Source organism: Neofelis nebulosa, chromosome 3 (genome assembly GCF_028018385.1).
Source record: "Neofelis nebulosa isolate mNeoNeb1 chromosome 3, mNeoNeb1.pri, whole genome shotgun sequence".
Classification (NCBI taxonomy): Eukaryota; Metazoa; Chordata; class Mammalia; order Carnivora; family Felidae; genus Neofelis; species Neofelis nebulosa.
The window spans coordinates 118,011,949-118,032,600 of NC_080784.1; the positions used below are offsets into that span (position 1 = coordinate 118,011,949).

General features: G+C 32.5%; 1 protein-coding gene across 4 annotated transcripts in view; it reads left to right on the top strand.

Annotated features, from left to right (window-relative positions):
* The window catches only part of TBCK (TBC1 domain containing kinase), a 224,137-nt gene that overhangs the window by 54,270 nt on the left and 149,215 nt on the right, over positions 1–20,652 (top strand). For 3 of the 4 annotated variants that reach the window (XM_058721731.1, XM_058721729.1, XM_058721732.1), the window contains 3 exons: positions 11,107–11,221; positions 13,199–13,272; positions 20,454–20,595. In XM_058721731.1, coding sequence (XP_058577714.1) covers positions 11,107–11,221; positions 13,199–13,272; positions 20,454–20,595 — 331 coding nt within the window. Of the gene's footprint in view, positions 1–11,106; positions 11,222–13,198; positions 13,273–16,564; positions 17,736–20,453; positions 20,596–20,652 lie in introns of those variants that run through there. The other variant, XM_058721733.1, reaches the window with a different exon arrangement.

Sequence of the window (20,652 nt, forward strand, 5' to 3'; positions counted from 1 at the left end):
GTGTCATCTGTCTTAGGTGATAGGACATATAAGAAACGTTCATATCTGTTTGTTTTATACAGCATTTACATCAGTGTCAAAATGCAGATAAGTGCTTCAAAATCATCATGATATTGACTAAACTTTCCCAAATCTGCCACGTTTCAGACCAAAAAAAATCCTAATTTGCATGTGCTTCCTAATGTGCTTCCTTTTTAGTTTATGCCACAAATTTTCAATTGTTATCCCATAATGACAGTTTTAAGAATATGAGGCTCCTCAAAATCTGGGACTCTGTATTATTCTTTATTTCCTTGTGGAATTTTATTGTAAATGTATCCACAGCTTTCCTGGAAAAATACAGTATTGTGCTTAGCTATTAAAAGTTTAAAGGAGAAAATGTCCTTCAACAGATGACTGTATAAACAAGTTAGTGAAATACTACTCAGCAATTAAAAAAAATGAACTAGTAATGCAGGCAACAACATGGATAAATCTTAAGAACATCATGCTGAGTAAAAAAATCTAGCACAAAATAATTCTGTAGTGTTCCATTTATTTGAAACTCTTGAGAAGGCAAAAATAATCTAGAGTGATAGAAAACAGACCAGTGGTTGCTTTGAGCCAGGGGTAGGATATGGAGATTGTCTGGGAAGAGAAACAATAGAATCCTTTCAAGGTGATGGAAGTTCTCTGTTCTTGACTGTGGCAGTACTTGTAGTCGTATATACATTTGTCAAAACTCTTCTAACAGTGCATTTAAAATGAGTGTATTTTATTTTATATAATTTAAATAAAGATCACTTAAAGAAAAGTATGAAGGAGAATTGCTCAGTTATAATCATTTCATGATGGACAAAAACAAGTCACCTTTATGTCATGTGCATCTTTATAACCAGCTATACTAGTTTCCTATGGATGTTGTAAGAAGTTATCACAAATTGAATGGCTTAAAACAACGGAAATTTATTCTCTCACAGTTCTGGAGCCCAGAAGTCAGAAATCATGGTGCTAACAGGGCCAGCTCTCTTCAGGGCCTCCTGAGAAGAATGCTTCTTTGCCTTTTCCAACTTCTGGTGGCTCTCAGCTTTCCTTGTCTTCCTTGGCTTGTGACCACATCACTCCAGTCTCTGTCTTCATCTTCGTATCTCCTTCTCCTCTGTGTGTCTCTCTCTTATAAGAACACTTGACATTGGATTTTGTGCCCATCTGGATAATCCATGCTGATCATATGCAAAGACTTTTTTTCCAAATAAGGTAATATTCATAGATTCTGGGAATTAGGATATGGACATTTTGGGGGAGGGAGTGGGGCCCCACTTAGACTATATCAACTAATATTATTACTCATTGAAACCAATACTATACTGTATGTTAACTAACTTAAATTTAAATGAATGAATGAATGAATGTTAACAAACTTAAATTTGAATGAATGAATGAATAAATAAATAAATATTATTCATTATATAATACTTTATCATGACTTAGTAAAATACAATTGTCCATTACCCTTTTTTTTTTTTTTTAACGTTTATTTATTTTTGAGACAGAGAGAGACAGAGCATGAACAGGGGAGGGTCAGAGAGAGAGGGAGACACAGAATCAGAAGCAGGAAGCAGGCTCCAGGCTCTGCGCGGTCAGCACAGAGCCCGACGCAGGGCTCGAACTCACAGACAGCGAGATCATGACCTGAGCCGAAGTCGGCCGCCCAACCAACTGAGCCACCCAGGCGCCCTGTCCATTACCTTTTTAACAGCATTCTGGTATCATTATGGGATACTATGGATATGTATGTCTTTTCAACAGCTTGCTGTGTCTGATCTTCCTTATATCATAGTGTTAAGATCTGTGACTCTAGTTGAAGTTTGGGAGATATAGAACTGATTCATTCAGGTGACCTGGCTTAGGAAAAAGGAACTATTAGGTAGACAAAGCTCCCTAGAGTTCTATATTAGGTTTGGAGGCAAAGGCCCAACTATTAATGTTACCTTGACTTGTTGTCTTCTTTATGAATGTAGCATAAGAACTTTGCAAGGTCGCTACAAGTAGTTAAGAATAAAGGTGAGTATTTTGGGGTTCTTTGATCAAAATATCATCACTGTATCACCACAGTTCTGATAAAAGGAATAGAAACTATGAATAGGAAATTTTCATCAATTGAATCTCTTAAAATTTGCTTAAGATAAGCCTACACATCATTGAACTGAACATTTCAGTTTGACAAACTTTTGTTTGCACTATGCTATCTTGCAGGCACTGAACTAAACAAATGCATAAAATGCAGACCCTCTACAGTTTACTTGTTTGTTGTGATGGGCTGGGGGTAGGGTGGCAGACTGCCTAAAAAGAAAATGTTGGTCCACTTTAAAAAAAAAATGTGAATTGGTCTCAAATCAAAATTCTGAACAGTAATAGAATTTTTTTTTCATTTTTTTCACACAGTAATATGTAAATAAATTTAAGTGTAATTAAACAAAAACAACTTTAAAATGAGCTAGGGTACAGATCCAAGTGACCATGAGCCACCATAGGTTCTGTCTTAGAGCAAAGTTACAACTTTATGTAGTCGCAAATGCTGCCAGGGCATGGTAAGTGAGATTTATTACCCAGTATGTTTGCACTGTCAATATCAGTAACTATGGTGAAAGAAATGTTTTTGGAGTGCCTATGCTAGGATAGTAGAGCTGCTTGGGAGAAGAAAACATTGATGTTGCAGAAATAACCAGCCAACCCCAGGATCCTCCAATCTTGCTTATCAAATGTTGACTTTTTTTTGTCACAGAGAAATTTAAAAAAAACATTTTGCTGATTTTATTGTGTCATGCAAATAGTTGGAGAGCCCAGTTTGCAGTTTTTGTTAATTTAGGTATATGGATAGACAATAGATAGATAGATAGATAGATAGATAGATAGATAGATAGATAGATAGATAAACAAAATAGTATTATAGAATTTGTTATAGAGACCCTGATTTTTTTGAGAGGGACTTAGGCTTTTTGTTTGTTTTCTTCTGTTTTTACAATTGGCCCGCATTCTGTGCAAGACCAATAGCTCATTGATCTCCATTCAGCCCTTGTTGGTGTTACATTTCCCACTTTATACATTTGCAGACTGAGGCAGGATGAAATTGGAACATTCTCCAAGCAAAGCAAATCAGTGACAGAGTCTCCTGGCTTTATATCTGAACCTCAAACCATGAGATATGCTTTCCATATGTATTTTGATCTTATCAAATTAAGTTTCTGATGAGAAAGGAAAGTTATCTAGTATTCAAGTCGGAAAATTAATTTCCCAATTTTTGTATCCTATTGAGAACTAGTCACATTCCAGATTTATAGCTTTCAACTTTTTTTCTTCTTTGAGTGAGAACTAAATTGTAAAATATGCCCAACATTACAACTTAGGAACAGATGGGCTGATTTATTTCTAGACCTATTACAAAATAATCTTTAGGTAAGCAGTTAATCAATGCAGTGTTAGTTTCAAAACATCTGAATCTGAGGCAAATGAACTATTAAATTTAGCATGGATGGGTGACCTTTCAGGCTAAAATGTGTACCCATTGTGAAGTAAGTTATTTCCTTTCTGAATTCTAAAACTTTTTTTTTTCTTTAGAAAAAATATGCTCTGTTAAATAGTGTGGCATTTTTAGCAAAATGTTAAAATTTAGTGACAAGTGGCAAATTGTAAAAGCCTCAAGGACATTAACTCCCCACTGAAAATGACCCTCTCCAAATTCTAGAATTATAAACCAGTGAACCATTGAAAAATTATATACTACTTGAGTTCTTTTTTCTTGGAGTTACAGAAAGAGACTTTAGGCTGAAGATAACAGGAGTACACAGTTGTATTATTTTCTGAACATTAGTCATTAGTATGATATCATTCCTCTTCATTTCTTAAATCACACAGTAGCTAACTAATTTTCATTTGTGTTTATTCTCCCTTAACATTTCACTTCAGGCTGATACCAAGTAAGAAATGTTTTAGACCAAAAGGAAAATTTTTGTGTGAGTGATCAGGTTTTATAAGGTGAAAGAACATCTTGAACTCATAGAATCCAGAAGTGTGTTTCCTCCCTTGGTTTGCTGACAGTATGGGTATTTTGGCTTGTGGAGTGGCCCTTAGAAATATCATGGATTATGGATCAGAGGAAATAGCATGTGTGGTTTTAGTTACCACCTATTATGAATGACTTCCAAATCTATCCCAGCAACCCTGACCTCTCACTTTCTTTCTTGGCCTCTATTTCTTGCAATCTGAATAACATCGCTTGTTGGAAACATTACAAATACCAAAAAGGAACTGATGGTTTGAAGCTGATAGGAATGTGTCCTTATTTTATTTTCTTTTTTAACACCTTTATTGAGGTATAATTGATACCCAAGAAGACTGAAATGTACATATTTGAGTTTGACTTTATGAATGCACTTGTGAAACCATCACTGCAATCAAGGTAATAGATATACTCATCACTGCTAAAAGTTTCCTTGTGTCCTTTTTATTTTTGTGTGTGATAAGAACACTTATAATGAGATCTACCCTACTAATAAAATTTTAAGTGGGCAATACAGTATTGTTAACTACAGGCATTATGTTGTATGGCAGATCTCTTTGGCATGGAACTTATCTTGCACAACTGAAACTTTAAATCAATTGATTTTCCTCTCTCCCCAGTCCCTGGTAACCATTGTTCCATTCTCTGCTTCTATAAATTTGACTATTTTTTATACTTTACATAAGTGGGATCAGGCAGTATTTGTCCTTCTGTGGCCAGCTTATTTCACTTAGCATAATGTCCTCCAGATTTATCCATATTGTTGCAAATGGCAGGGTTTTCTTTCTTTCAAAAAAAACCCTCTTAAGTCAGCTTATGAGAAATCTACTTCTTATAAATGAGATTGACACTGTTGATCCATTGCGAGTGTAATATACTTTTTTGAGCTGTTATTTAATTAATGGTTAATTAATTAATTAAGAATTTAATCTTGTTATCTGCACCCTCTTGCACCATCATGGATGTCATTGAATATATTTATTGAACACCTACCTTATAGTTACTGTGATAGATATAGGGATTGCAAGTTGAATAAGCTAGTACCTGCCTCAGGGTACAGTGAGAGAGACAAACCTATATAGAAATTATTACCATAGAATTAATAAGCTCTTCAACTATGTACTGTCAGAATACAGAGAAGTCCAATTCTCCCAGGGGTAGAGCCATCAGATGAGAAGCCATGAAGAATTCTATCCCCCACCCCCCAAAAGAGTTGAAGTGACAGAATAGATCTAGAATAAAAGAAGGATGTCAAAACAGGGCTGGTTGAGATAACAGGAGGCTTAGAAAACAAGGGTCTCAAGGACTTAATGAGATTAAAGCGCAGGTCCTCGGAGAAGTATAGAAAATTGTGGTTGAAAATCAGAGTGTTTTAAGTAAATAGAGGTTGAACAATGTCTCATTGCGACAATCTGTATTTGGCAATATTGGCTGGAATTAGATGAAAATCTGTGGCTATGTACATGTGAAGCAAGCCAATCCTTATAGATATTAAACCCATGATCTTGGCCTCAGTATGTTTTAATCTGGTAAGCTAAACAGCTATAAATAATTTAGGGATGATTGAATCAGAAACACAGTGTAAACTTCCTTTGAAATACATCTGGAAAGGGATAAACAAGTATACTTAGTATTGTACTAACCTAGTAGTTTTGGAATTCATTAAGCCATGTTCGCAATTCAGACACAACCAATTTGACTCATGCCTAGAAGTTATTGTCAGTTGTTATTGCTTGTGATGGTGATGGTGGTAGTGACTTTTTTTTCTTTTTAAATTTTAATCTTACTTTCTCAAGATTTATTTTTGTAGACCTGCTTTGGTCTCACCAATGTAATAAATAGACATTCATGTTTTCTTTCTCTTATAAGACAGAAGAAAAGGATGACTCTCATCTGCTAACTTAATTGAATTATAGTTGTAATGAAATGCTGTGAATTCAATTGTATTAAAATTATTAGTTTATAAATCTGTCTTTACAGCTATACTGCAGGTTTCTTGATTGTAGAGATCAGTTCTTTCTCTTGAGATCCATGGAACCTAAAAACACAGTGGTATAAAAAAAAAAAAAAAAAAACAGTACCAAGCAGCTAATGGCCACTTAATTGATGCGTTTAAATATAAATGAAAGTATTTTAAAATGTCACTTTGCTTTATTAAAAACTATTAATCATTATTTTGAAAGCTACCTTTTTGGCCATATCTATGTTTTTATAATCACCAAAGATTCTTATGCTCATTAAACTTCTCAGGGTGTCAAGGATAATGGTAACAAAGTAAATGCTACTCTTCTAATCTCTGGAATTAGCAGTAGTAACTGAAAATTTCAAAAGGAAGAGGATCTTTTATAATTTGAAGTTTGATTTACATTTTCTAGATTAGTGATGGATTTCTTTATTAACAAGATTCTGACTTGGGAACTGTAAAGGATGAAGTCCTTTTATCCCCTGCCAACATCTGTGTGTGTGTGTGTGTGTGTGTGTGTGTGTGTGTGTGTGTGACAGAGAGACAGAGAGACAGAGAGAGAATCCCACTCTCTTAATCTTAACTCCTTCTGGAGCCCATTTTCAGTTAACTGTGACATGCTATTACTATACATATGACTTTTTATTTTGCTGTTGCATTATAATTGCATTAGCTACTTCAAAATAATTATTTTAGAAGACTTCATCATCTAAATTATTGGCAGTATTAGAGAATATAGCTTTAAAAACAAGTAAATATACAGAATTTCACAAATACTGATTCTATTGTCTCATTATAGAAAATAACACTATCTTTTTCTTCTCCTTTATACTTGTATTTTAAAATAAATTTAAAAATTAAATCCTACAATAGGGCAGAAAACCAAATCTGATTTACTCTGATTTAGAAGAGTACTGAGTCCATTAGCTATAATACTCTCAAGTAATAGCTAAGGAAAGGTATGTCATGAGCTTCAGTTTTATATGTTTGAATATTTAAAAATTATTTCAGCATATATGCTCATCAACTCTATAATAGCATGAATGTGCTTTTTGACATGGAAATATTTTCCAATTATATTTTATAATCAGCAAAAACAAGTTGTCAAAATAGAACATGTAGTCTTCTCTGTTCAGCTGTTTGAGAACTGGTTTAATGGAAAAATCACTTTAAAGGTTTGGTTTTAATTTCTTAAGGAAGGCATCTATATTGAAGTAGTGTGCAACTGAGGTCCTCTAGTGTCACAGCTGAATATGGCATCAGCTTTTAAGATTTTGTGAATTATGTGTGTGCATGTTGGAGAAAAGGAGAACGAGGACAAGACAGATTACTATGGTAAACATGACTTATAGAGTCAAATGAGTTTGGAAAATTAAGTTATCTTTTATTTGTTAGTCAATGTCAAGGAAAATTTTTCTTTATTTTTAAAATGAGACAGGTCTGCATTCTTTCACATGCACATATTTACCAGTATCACTATAGTTGTTTTAAAGTTCAGAATCTTTTCCTTTACAAAGTTAGTTTCTTTTTTGAGGCTGTTTAGGAAAACTCTTGTTACTTTCAAATTGTTTTTGTTTCACACATTTCCTATTTGCTTGAGTAGCTGTTGTGGCACTTTAATATGGGGGAAACTGCTTGATAAAGAGAAATCGTTTAAATAAGTGGTTTTTGTTTTGTTTTGTTTTGTTTTGTTTTGTTTTGTTTTGTTTTGTTTTGAGAGAGAGCACAGGAGCAAGCAGGGGAAGGGCAGAAGAAGAGGGAGAGAGAAAATCTTAAGCAGGCTCCACACTCAGCTCAGAGTCAGGGCTTGGGGATGACCTTGAGATCATGACCTGAGCCAAAATCAAGAGTCAGATGCTTAACCTACTGAGTCTCAAATAAGCATTCCTTATAAATAGCAACTTTTATTATTTCTTTTTTTACATTCTTTATGAAGAATGTCAGTTTATTGCTTTGTTTTAAAGTATGGCTGGCAACTAAGGATTACCAGACATTTGAGGAAAAAATAGTCTGCGAGAAAGAAAGCCAAGGGAAGTGGGGGAAAAAAAAGCAAATAAAAAAAAAAAACAGAGACACCTCAGAGAAAATAAAGATAACACCCTTCTTTTCCTCTTAATTATTAACAGAATTCTAATAACTATCTTCAGAGAGATTCAAAAGAATAATGTATCCATAATCAAAAGAAAAGGGTCTATTAAAGAACAACTAGAGAACAGAGCAAAGACCTTGGAAATTAAATAGTAGAAGAGATAGGACTAACGGCCAGACTCATAGTAAATAAAACAGAAAGTTGATCTCAAGAATAGATGTAATTGTCACCTGCCCTCTAAGAGTTCTAACTAAAAGATATAGTAGAGGGAGAAAACAAAGACATAACAAATAAACTTTTCCTTGTTAATTCTCCTGCTAATGGAACATTTGAGTCTTCAGGTTAAAAGCCACACCTATTGCTTACTAACATAAATGCACAAATGCCCATACTCTAGATATACTGGACTAAAATTGTAAAAGTCTAAGGATAAAGTGAAAAAGAATCCCAAGCTTCCGGAGGGGAATAACAAGGTGTCTACAAAGAAATTAGATTGATATTGGACTTCTTACTATTAATAAAGGACAATAGAGAAATCTTTTGCCAAGTTTAAAGGCAAGAATAAGACATTTTAAGACCATGCTTTAAAATTTCCTACTCATGCCACTCTTATGAATAATTTTCTCATGGATGTATTCTAACTAAATAAAAATGTAAATACAAAATGAGTGAGAAGTATAAAAATGATGATAGCTGATGATAACCTTCATAATAGAGGTATAATTATGAAATTATAGTATCCATCAAATCCTGATGACTGATACATTTTCTCTTGAGAGCTAGGGGTTAAGTGGCTTAGGAGTATATTGTTTTCTTAGTTCTTCAATGAATATTTACTAATCATAGTATAGCAATGTGACAACCATTTCCCATCTGTCTCAGAGTGAAAGCCAAAGGCTTTACAATGGCCTCAATAGCCTTACATGATCTGGCTCCTTGCTATGTCTCTGCCCTCATCTCCTAACACCTTGCCCTTTGCTCTCTCTACCGCATGCACAGTGGCTTTGTTGCACTTTTTGAACTACTATGCAATCTTCCAGTTCAGGACTTGCTTACTGTGCCCTCTGCCTGAATCACGTATTTCCCAGAGAGCTACATGTCTTTTTCACTTCCTTTAGATTTCTGCACAAATGTCATCTTAGTGATGCCTTCCTTGATCTTCCTTCTCTACATGTAATAGCAACCTGCTATCCCACATTCTCTCTTCCTTTTCCTCCTTAGCACGTAATTACTATGTATCATATATTTACTTGTTTATTTGTTTAGCCTGCAAGAAAGGAATGTAGATTTCTTTTGTTTCATCTATAAAATTCGATAATTTAAAAATAGTATAACTAATAAAAATCAGGAGTTGGGAAAGGAAAATGGGAATGTTGTAAAAGTATATTAATTATATCATCTTGCATAACAAAGACTTAATAATGTTAACTAAAATCTAACCAGCAGAATTGAAAACAGAAGTTGCTAAGGGTGGATACCTCTGGAAAGTAAGACTAGGATGAGAGGAAAGGGATTTTAGCTTTTCATGTCTTGCTCTTTCTTATGGATTTAATTTGGAGGAGGGAGTCATAGTACAAATATTTTTTGGAAAATTTTCTTCAGCTTACTTTTTTAACATCAGGTTTATTGAGCTGTAATTTACATATTTTAAAATATAACTTTTTTAGTGTACAGGTCAGTCAGTTTGACAAACTCAGTAGTGTAATCATCATCAAAATCAAGAACATAACAGTTCTGTCAGGTAAATTTTCCACATATTCTCTTGCAGTCAACCCGTCCCTCTAAGCAAGCCCATGATAATCAGTGATCTGTTATTCCATCTTTTTACTTTAATGTATACCTTTTATTTAATATGGGTTCCTTATAGCCTGAATATAATTGAGGCTTAATTCCTATGTAATCTGACAATTTTTATCTTTCAGTTTAGATGTTTGCATTTACATTTAATATGATGTTTGATACATCCTAATTAAAGTCTGTTATTTTCTAATTGTTCCATTTGTTCTTTGTTCTTTTTTTCCTTTTATTCTACCAGCTTTGAGGTTGACTATTTTTTTTATTTATCTTTACTGTTGACTTATTTATACCTTTTTAAAAAATTAGTTTTAGTGATTACCTGTAGATATTAATTTAATTTTTAAAAGTCTAATTTAAAATGTCAGGGGCACCTGACTGGCTCAGTTGGTAGAGCATGTGACTTATCTTGGAGTTGGGAGTTTGAGCCCATGTTGAATGTAGAGATTATTTACAAAAAAACAAAAATCTTAAAAAAAAAAAAGCATAATATAAACCAATTAAGATAGATAGATAGATAGATAAAATGTCAAAAAATGAGTAGAAAAGAAATCTATACAAAAATGTTAATATTGATAGTTTGGGGGGTTGGGTTTGAATTAGTCTTTCCCACTTTCCTTATATCATCCCTCACTTCCCATGTTAATGGTTCTTGATTAAAAAAAAAAATGGAAAGAGATGGAAAAAGAGAGAAACTGGGCATTCCACTGGAAGATGGCTTAGGAAGAATTAAAGAGAAATGTTTGATAAATTGTCAATTGCTGGGGGTTGTTTTGTGGATATGGAAGGTAACCTCGTGTCCATCTACCATAAAATATATTTTAGCTATTTTTCAGGAACTTAGGTATTTTGTCTTGAGCAGGAAAGGTGGTTTTCATTGACTTAGTTCTGCCTTATGTTTGAAACTTCCCAGATAATTTGGCAAAGACAAACCTGTAGAAGGTTAATTGTGCATTGCCAAAATTCAAACTCCCTCCCTGCTGTTAGACTTAGAAAACTGTAGGATCTTTGCCAGATCAATTCTGTTGTAATCATAAAATCCAATATATGTATGTAGTGGATATTTTATAAAATTTATAGATCGTATTTTCTCTGAATAGAAGAGGAATAATAAAAATACAACTCTTTAAATTTTTATAATGTCATTTCATTCTTTAAAACAGGTTCTGTATCTGCTTTGTAATTGTATCTATTGATCTGTGACTTTTTTTTTCTTTGTAGCTACTCAAAGGTTTTGTGCATAGCATTTGAGGTACTTCAGGGTTTGCAGTATATGAACAAACATGGTATAGTACACCGGGCACTTTCTCCTCATAATATTCTTTTGGACCGAAAGGTAATTGTCAAATAATAAATTAAGTAACAAATATTTTATTTGTTAGTTGTGGTTGGAAGCTACTGAAATCAGACCCACTCTATCAGAGGGTCTTTAGAATACAAATATGTTTTAATAATACTCATAATGAAATGGCTGTATGAAAGTGATATACTTGTGGCAGTTAGGAAAAAAACAACTACCTTTATGGGGCACCTGGGTGGCTCAGTCAATTAAGTGTCCAACTTCAGCTCAGGTCATGATCTTGGAGTTTGTGAGTTCTAGCCCCACATCGAGTTCTCCACTGTCAGCACAGAGCCTACCTCAGATCCTCTGTCCCCCCCCTCTGACCTTCCTGTCCCCCCTCTCAAAAATAAATAAACAATAAAAAAAACTATCTTTAAATTTTTTAAGTCCATGTGTTTTTTGCACATGCATTATTCCTTTTTCCTCAAGATTCATTTTCTAACTTCATGTTTTGTTTTTCCTTTCATTCACTTTCTGAAAAGTATGCATTATAGCTTCCCAGTCCACTCCTCTGAATTTGCTTTCATTTTTAAAAAATGTTTATTTATTTTGAGAGAGAGACAGAGAGAGAGAGAGAGCGCACGCATGCGTACATGGGAGGAGCAGAGAGAGAGGGATAGAGAGAATCCCAGGCAGGCTCCCTTCTTTCAGCACAGAGCTGGATGACATGGGCTCAATCTCATGGATCGTGAGATCATGTCCTGCTCTGGAATCAAAAGTTGGTCACTTAACCGACTAAGCCATCCAGGCACCCCTGAATTTGCTTTCATTTAAAGAAAGCTCTATTGACACAGAGTATTTTTCTGATAGTACAACTGTTTTGCATTTTCTCCTGTTTATTATTCTTCCTCCCTATTTTTTCTTCTTTTTTTTTATTCCCCATTATCTTCTTTATTTACCAACTGTTCATACCTAGTTTCCTTTTTTATTGGAGTACCACTTCTTTACTTGGAAATCTTATGGGTGATTAATAAGAAGCAAGTCAACCTCTGTAAGAGAATTATGGGTAGCAAAATGGTATATTTTCAGGAATAATCATACTTTCATTTTTTCATAAGCATTTAAAATAGCTTTGAAAGAAGTTTGTCTTGGGAATTATTTTTTATATTAGAAGGATTATTATTTTCCTCTGATTCTTTTCTAGACTTTTAATACAATTATGCTATGGTATTAAAAATCATAAAAGCTAAAATGGTACTCATTCATTTCATATTTATGGCAGTAGAGTATATAACCAATCTGGGTTGTTTTGAGATATAAATGTTTTGTAATGCTGAGAAGTAAAGTTCTTGAGAAAAAGAAAAAAAAATTTTAAATCAACTTAATGTGTTTTAAAGTCTTAAATATCTAAAAGGAGGAAAACTTAAGAGACTTACAAAATTTATATTTGTCTTTTATTAAGAATCTCTTGTGATAATTATGTCTTTTTCAAACAATATAAATGATTGTTGGAAATCTAGCAGATTCACTAATATCTTCATGATTTGGTAACTAATATTTTCAAGTTAAGAATTCCCATGTCAGGGTTAAATTTATGACATTATGAATGGACTTGGAACTCCTTGAAAAAAAAAAATTTATCTTGTGAAAATTACCAAAAATGTTCCAAGCAGGGATTCAATACAAATGAGAACATTTCTGCTTTTTTTGTTTTATCAACATATCTGGAAAATTTTTATATTTTTATAAAAATATAAATTTAATTTTTTAAGTGTTGTTTTGAGATCTATATACAAGTAATATATATGTGTATATCTATACATACATGTATGCATATACATATACATATATTTGTAATGAGTATAAAGCAGGCTTCACACATTGGCAAATAGTTTTTATTATAGTTATGATAAAATACAATTTTTTCTTAATGTACCTCACTAATGGTGATTTCCTTACTTATGATACATAATGATAATTTTTCCTACTAATATTAAAATATTTAATAATGTTTTATTATTATTATTGTAGGGACATGTTAAATTGGCTAAATTTGGACTTTATCACATGACAGCTCATGGTGACGATGTTGATTTCCCAATTGGGTGAGGATATGTTTTCTTTTCTTCTGAGTTGTGTCTTAAACTTTGTAATATTTGATGAAATGTGTATTCTGTTAATGGTGATACTGCTTTCTAATAAAAAACTAACTTTTCTTTATTAACATATTTTTATCTTCCATATACTTTTAAAAGAGTAGACAATGAGTTTTTCCCAGTATCCAAAATATATCTGATGTTGATATTTCATTGAATTGTCAGAGGCTTTAATGCTTGCTAATTAATTTTATTTCATCCAGAATTAGGTAAAATTAAGGCAAGAAGGCTGGCCAGATTCTCACTTAATGTGTGTTCCTTAAAAGACTGAGAAAAATTGTTCTCATATTATTTTCTACTGTTTCTAAGTTTAATTCCTTGTTCTCTAAGATATAATTGCATGTTAAGACTCAAACTGAGTCATTGTAGGTATCAGAGGTAATAGGGTAGAAAGTCTGTGTTTAAGTTTGGAGAGGTTTATTTGATCACTTCTGATAGAATTTTAATTTATGTTGGCCTCCAAGAAAGGAAAGTTTATTTTATCCTGTTCTCAACTAAATGCTTGTGATACAGATTTTGTGTTGTATTTATTGTGTGGTTGCTTTTTAGACATTTTAATAATATAATTCTTTTATTTTTTGAGTGTTTAGTTTTCACATTATTTTCAATACATAGAAGTTTCAAAATAGTACAAAGAATCACTCTATTGCCTTCACTTAGATTTCCCAAAGATTAACATTTCACTACTCTTGTTTTCTCTCTTTCTTTTTTCTTACACGTATATGTGTATGTTCATATAAGTACTTTTTGTATCATTTAAGAGCAATTAATGCATATGATGGCCTTTTACCCCTAAATACTTCAGTTTGTATTTCTTAAAAAAGGAATTTTCTTACATAACCACAAAACAAGTTTCAAAACAAGGAAATTAAAATTAACATAATAGTGTTATCTAATCTAGATATTTTGACCATAATGTTCGGTTGCTTTGTGATTTTTTTAATAGTGCCCATTTGCATTTTGCTCTTTGGGCTCTCTCAAATCAGTTTTGTCACTCCATTACCAAGAATTATGGTTTGGAGTCATGGCGTGTGTTTCTGCAGGAGAACATTGCTTTAATTAGATGTTTAAAAAAAGGGATTCATTTATAATTTATCCTTTTATCTTTATAAAGTAAATTGTAAGTTTCTACCTAAAATTTTTGTTAGACCATAGCTAATAATCTTAAAATAAATTGCTTAGTCATTCCTTCTTTATTTATTAAGACAACATTTATTGAGCACCTTCTCTTCTGGCTGCTGGATGTGCAAAAATGGATAAGGTAGGTTCTTGTCCTCAAGAGGCTCATTGTTTAATGGGAAAATGTCCTCTTTTGGTGGCCTATTTATAGTAAGGTACAATAAATTAATCATATAGTTTTGTATACCAAAACTTGTGGCCATAGGAAACAAGCAATTGTTTTCCAAGCATGAAAACTATCTTATAAAAATAGCCTACATTTTATTTGTTTAAAAAAAAAAAAACCCTTTGAATGTAATAAGTCCACAATAAAGCCCTAATGTCTTCTTTCCTATGTGATAATTTCCTTTTGAAGTTCCTTTTAGGGAGCAGTAGTCTAATAGGAAGTATGTGATTGCTGCTGCTGCTTCATGTTGTCTAGATCAATCTGTGTGAGAGAAGAACTCCAAAAACACAATGTAAACAAAAATTACTTTAATTTTTTACCTTTTACTAAAAGGTGCTTTATTTAGTGATGAACAGAAGAAAGGAAGTGACTTTTTGTAAAGCACACCAAGCATGTTGAAGAACCACATTTGAATTTAAAATGCTTGGGTAGAATTGGTCTTGTGTGCCATTTGTTCTGGTTTACTTTGAAGTCTTGAACCCAAAGGGTCTGACCAGAAAGTATCAAAGAGCAAAATGTGAAACATTAGCCAGGAAAAATAAAGTGATCAAACAGCTAAGGCATGAAAGAAAATATTTACACCAGAAGAAGCTTGCCGTTGATTCAAAAGACAAATATTGAGGAACAACAAAGTAAAATGTTAACATCTGTTTCAGAATATTGTAAAGAGTTAGAAATTGGACATTCATTTCAGTTGGCCAGTAGCTTAATACCTTGTTAAAACATCAAACAGATGATGAAAGCCACTTTTGTTTACCTCACTAGTCATACTTAAGGCAGAGTTCTGTTAATTTTCTTTGAGTGTTGAAATGCTATGCTAAAGAAGAGACACTTGTTAGAAGAAGAGTGTCTACATTTAAAACCAATCCTAGTGTTTATTATTTTTATTAATTAGTTTATTTCTTGATTTGAAGGGAAATTCAAATTTTTGGAGCAAGCATCACCTCTATGCTTCTAGAGATTACCGGTTGGAAGTTTTAGGTATAATGATTTACCCATAGCATTGCTTGATTTTTAACTACCCACAGCATTATTTTTGGATAAGATATGCTGGAAATCAGGATTAAAAATAAACAGTTTGCCTTCCAGATGTATTATGGTGATGATGATTAGAAATACAGTGTTGTATTGCGTCATATTTTCCATTTTTATAAAAACATCTTTAGGTACTCACTAATATTTATAACAGTTTGGTGAGGTAGACATTATTATTCCTATTTTCAGATTAAGAAACCACAGTTCTATGTAGAACTGAAACTGGAATACAGGTATTATAATAATACCAAAGACATACTTCTACAACTAGGCTGCAGTTGTTTCCAGAGATGTCATTTAGAAGAGCAATATGATCACATTAGGGTAAAATAACATAATAGAAATTTGTACATGAGAGAAATATATGAGCAAATTAAAGGTGGATATTAGTAACATCATCGTCATCATCATTGTATTAAAATGGAAATTTAAAAACCTAATTTACCCATTTGAATTTAAGGTATATTCTGTGATTTAATTGACTTATATTTTACATGTCTGTTAAGTACTGGCCATCATAGTGTGAGGAGGTGGCTATAGACTAACACAGGAAGAGAAATGGAACTAATATTTGAGTGTCTACATTGCATATATTACATAGATGTTCCATATACTTATACATTTTTATTGTAGTCATTATTGCAGGGTGCCATAATAATCTAATATCCTAGAATTGAAAAGGCCAGATAATTGTGCTCATGACTAAGTCTGATGATAAATGAAGAAAGGGTATGCACCTATCCAATAAGTAGGGCAGAATTCTACTCATTTTCATTTCTAAAGCTGTTTGTGTTTCTTTTAAAAAAAAATATTTTTTTCTTTTGAGAGAGAGAGATGGAGGGGCTGGGGAGGGACAGAGAGAGGGAGACACAGAATCTGAAGCAGGTTCCAAGCTCTGAGCTGTCAGCAGAGCCCAACATGGGGCTTGAACTCATAGACCACAAGATGATGACCTGAGCTGAAGTCAGACACTTAACCAACTGAGCCACCCAGAAGACCCTGTTTTTGTTTCTTTTGTTTATAGGCAGTAAGATTTAAATTTAGTACTTCTCAATATATCTGAAACTTATGTACTGTCTGCTTTTTAAATCACCTGTAAAGGGGCATCTGGGTGCTTCAGTCAGTTAGGTGTCCAACTCTTGATTTTGGCTGAGGTCATGATCTCATGGTTTGTGAGATCAAGCTCCACCTCGGGCTCTGTACTGTCACTGCAGAGTCTGCTTGGGATTCTATCTCTTGCTTTCTCTCTGCCCCTCCCCTGTTCACACACACGCATCTTCACTCCCACTCTCAAACAAACTTTTAAAAACTTGTCTGTAAGGTATTCTTAATGGACATTTTTTAAAGGAAATGTTATTTTTTTAGCACAAATTAACTGAGCATATCTTACATTTAAAATGTGTTGGTAGTTGCAGAGGATTTATAAAAGTGAATATGATACACAGATGCCCTCAAATTGTGGTTTTTTTGAAGGAGGGTAAATTTTTGTTTACTAAGTATTATAAACATAGAAAAAAACAAAACATAAAAATGGGTAGTATTACATATTGTGTATAGTCCATTACATACATATGAAACAAGTAAAATAAGTATCTTATAGTCATTAGAGAACCATAAAGATACAGATAAAATATCATGGGGATTCACTGAGAGAAGAAATAATTTCCATCTCAGCAAATCAACTTAAGGTTTTATGGAATTATTCATAAAATGAATTCATTAGAAAATTAAAGTTAGAAGTTTGACACATTTTATAGAGTATACTGTTTATAAAGGCTTTGTCTGTTTTTAAATGTTTTATTCATTTTTGTGAGAGAGAGAAAGCACAAGCGGGAGAGACAGAGAAACTGAAGTGGGCTCTGTGCTGACCACAGAGAGCGGATATGGGGCTCAAACTCAGGAACACGAGATCATGACCTGAGCCAAAGTTGGATGCTCAACCACTCAACCAACTGAGCCACCCTGGAGTTCTAAGGCTTTGTCTTTTTTATTAAATAAAATGGCTTACATTTTTGAGTTTAGAAGACAGAAGGTAGGTATTTTAGTCTGACAGGAAGATATTTTACACAATAATATGATTTTCTTACCAATTCCTTTATATTTGCTGTTGAATTTCCTGCTAAAACTTTTCCTGTACTTGGGGCATCTGGGTGGCTCAGTTGGTCAAGTGTCTGATTCTTAATTTTAGCTTAGGTCATGATCTCATGGTTTGTGGGTTTGAGCCCCACATTGGGCTCTGCATTGACAGACCTCCCTCTCTCTCTTTCTCTCTCTCTCTCTCTCTCTCTCTCTCTCCCTCCCTCCCTCCCTCCCTCCCACCCTCCCTCCCTCCCTAAATATTCAGATGGCTTAGGAAATCTATAAACATAATTTAATAGAGTATATATCAGTAATAATATATCAGAAGTAAAATTCAGTCATTTCTCTGGATTCTTACAAACATCTGATAGATTTAACATCACAACATTTTCATTAAATTTTTTTCTTAATAAAAAAGAACTATGTGAATACTTCCTTAATGTAGTGAAAATCATCCATTTATCTATATCTGCCTGTTATTAGAAAGAGAGACTGATCTCAACCCAAAGTTTTCAGGTTTTAAACAAAATATTTATTAACACCACTGTCATTTGACAATGTATTCCTGGTACTGATGAATGTAGTTGCACAAGGAAAAGAAATCAGATAAATATCAACAATGGAAAGAAGGTAAAACTATTATTTCTCAGTGAAATTACTAGAAACAAAAGTTCTAGGAATGCAAGGTTGGTTAAACATCAGGGAATCAATGTATTTAAACTCATTAGCATATAAATGAAAAGAATCATATGTTTTGTTTGTAATAAATACAGAAGAGGTATTCAAAACTTTTCAAAATTTATTCATGATTAACACCAATAGAAATTTTTGTGCTAAGAGCTATAATGATAGAAAGGAGGAAACAAAACTGTTACTTTAAACAAATCAGGTAAGCACAACTGATTTGATTATCTACAAGACTACTCAAAAGAATTCTCTCATAAAAGATGAGGGTTTAGTGAGGTTGTAGATATAAAATTAATACAAAGAAATTACTTACAAATCAGCAAAATATATACAATACCTGATAAGAAACTAATCAGGTATGTTTAATATCTCTGTGAAAGAAACATAAATCCTTTTTAAAAGACATTACAAAAGGCCAAAGTAAATATAGAGATATCGTGTTCATAGAGTGTTAGGGTCAGTATCAGAAAGATGCCAATTCTTCCCACCGTGTTCTACATTTGATCTAATTTCAATGAAAATTCCAGCTGTGTGTGTGTGTGTGTGTGTGTGTGTGTGTGTGTGTGTTTTAGAGAGAAACCTTGACAAGATAGTTTTATATATATGTAAAACTATATATATAATTATTTATATATGATATAAATATTAAGTTAATAATATGAATATATTATTATGATAATATTTAATTATTAATTAAGTTAATAATATAAATTATATGGGTCATTATTAAAAAAATATAAATATATAAAAATTAAAAATAATTATAAGAATATATATATCATTTATATAATATACATTTATATATTATTATAAGTTAATATAAATAAGATCATTATTATATATTATTTATTAATTAAATTATATGCTATACACAATTATATTTATTAAATATTAAATTAATAATATAAATAATAACTATATTATAACAATATTATTTAATTGTTAAATTAATAGTATAAAACTATGATATAAATAATGTAAATATTAAATATGAAATTAAATAAAAGTACCTAGACACTCCTGCAGAGAAATTAAAAGATGTGTGTGTTTTGAGAGGATTTAATTTAGCAATATTGGCAATTATTTATGTAATGTTATAGAGTTAAAATAGTACAATGGTACAGTGTTAGGCAAGCTTACCAGTGGAACAAAATAGGGAGCCAAGATGCATACCAACATGTATGTAGAGATTTTATTTGTGGTAGAAACTGGTACTATGGACTACTTGGGGGGAAATAGGGTATCAATAAATAGAGTAGATCTCAATTGATTATCTGTGTAGGAATGAAACTTCCAAAATGTCCTTCACAGTTTGGTTAAATAAATTAAGTGCATCAGTACAATGAAATTTTTCAGTTTTCAAAGAGAATGAGGCAAATCTACACTTATTTTTATAGAATGATCTCTAAAATGAACTCTAAGTGGAAAAACAAAGGTGTGCAGAGTAGTGTGTATAGTATGCTGCCCCAAGGAACAGTGGTGATGGATGGTCAAGTTTATCTCTATATAAATATGTATGGGTGCCTGGAGTACAGAGAGTCTTACTTTTCAATGTATGTATTTTTAAAGATTTTGACATTCCGACTACTTAAAAGAATACATACTATTTTCAAAGATAAAATGTACTTTAAATAATAGGTATAGGGAGAAGACAGGTAGTAAGAGGGAAAGGAAAAACACCTGGAAACAGAATGCTGGAAGAAGGCATGTGTCAGAAAGAGAAGAAAACAAAGAGAAGAACTACAGCTTCAGAGAGACATAGTAGCTTTAAAATTATTTGAGACTCATACATATTTTCTCTTGATTCTAGACATGAAGACCTGTATTATGACGGTTAGTTTAGAATTCTTCCTTGCAAAGTTTGTTAATTTATTTTCCCTGGACTTTTACTTAGATCTTACCATACTGATTGTAAAAATGTAATATTACTTTTACCCCTTTGTAGTTTGTAGTAATTGTTCATTTATTTAATGTATCATTTTAGGTATCCATCATACTTGGCACCCGAGGTAATTGCACAAGGAATTGTCAAAAGCACTGATCATATGCCAAGTGAAAAACCATTGCCTTCTGGCCCCAAATCAGATGTGTGGTCTCTTGGAATAATTTTATTTGAGCTTTCTGTGGTATGTATAAAGAAATATTAAACTAAAAAGAAATTGTATGCTTATTAGAATAAGTTT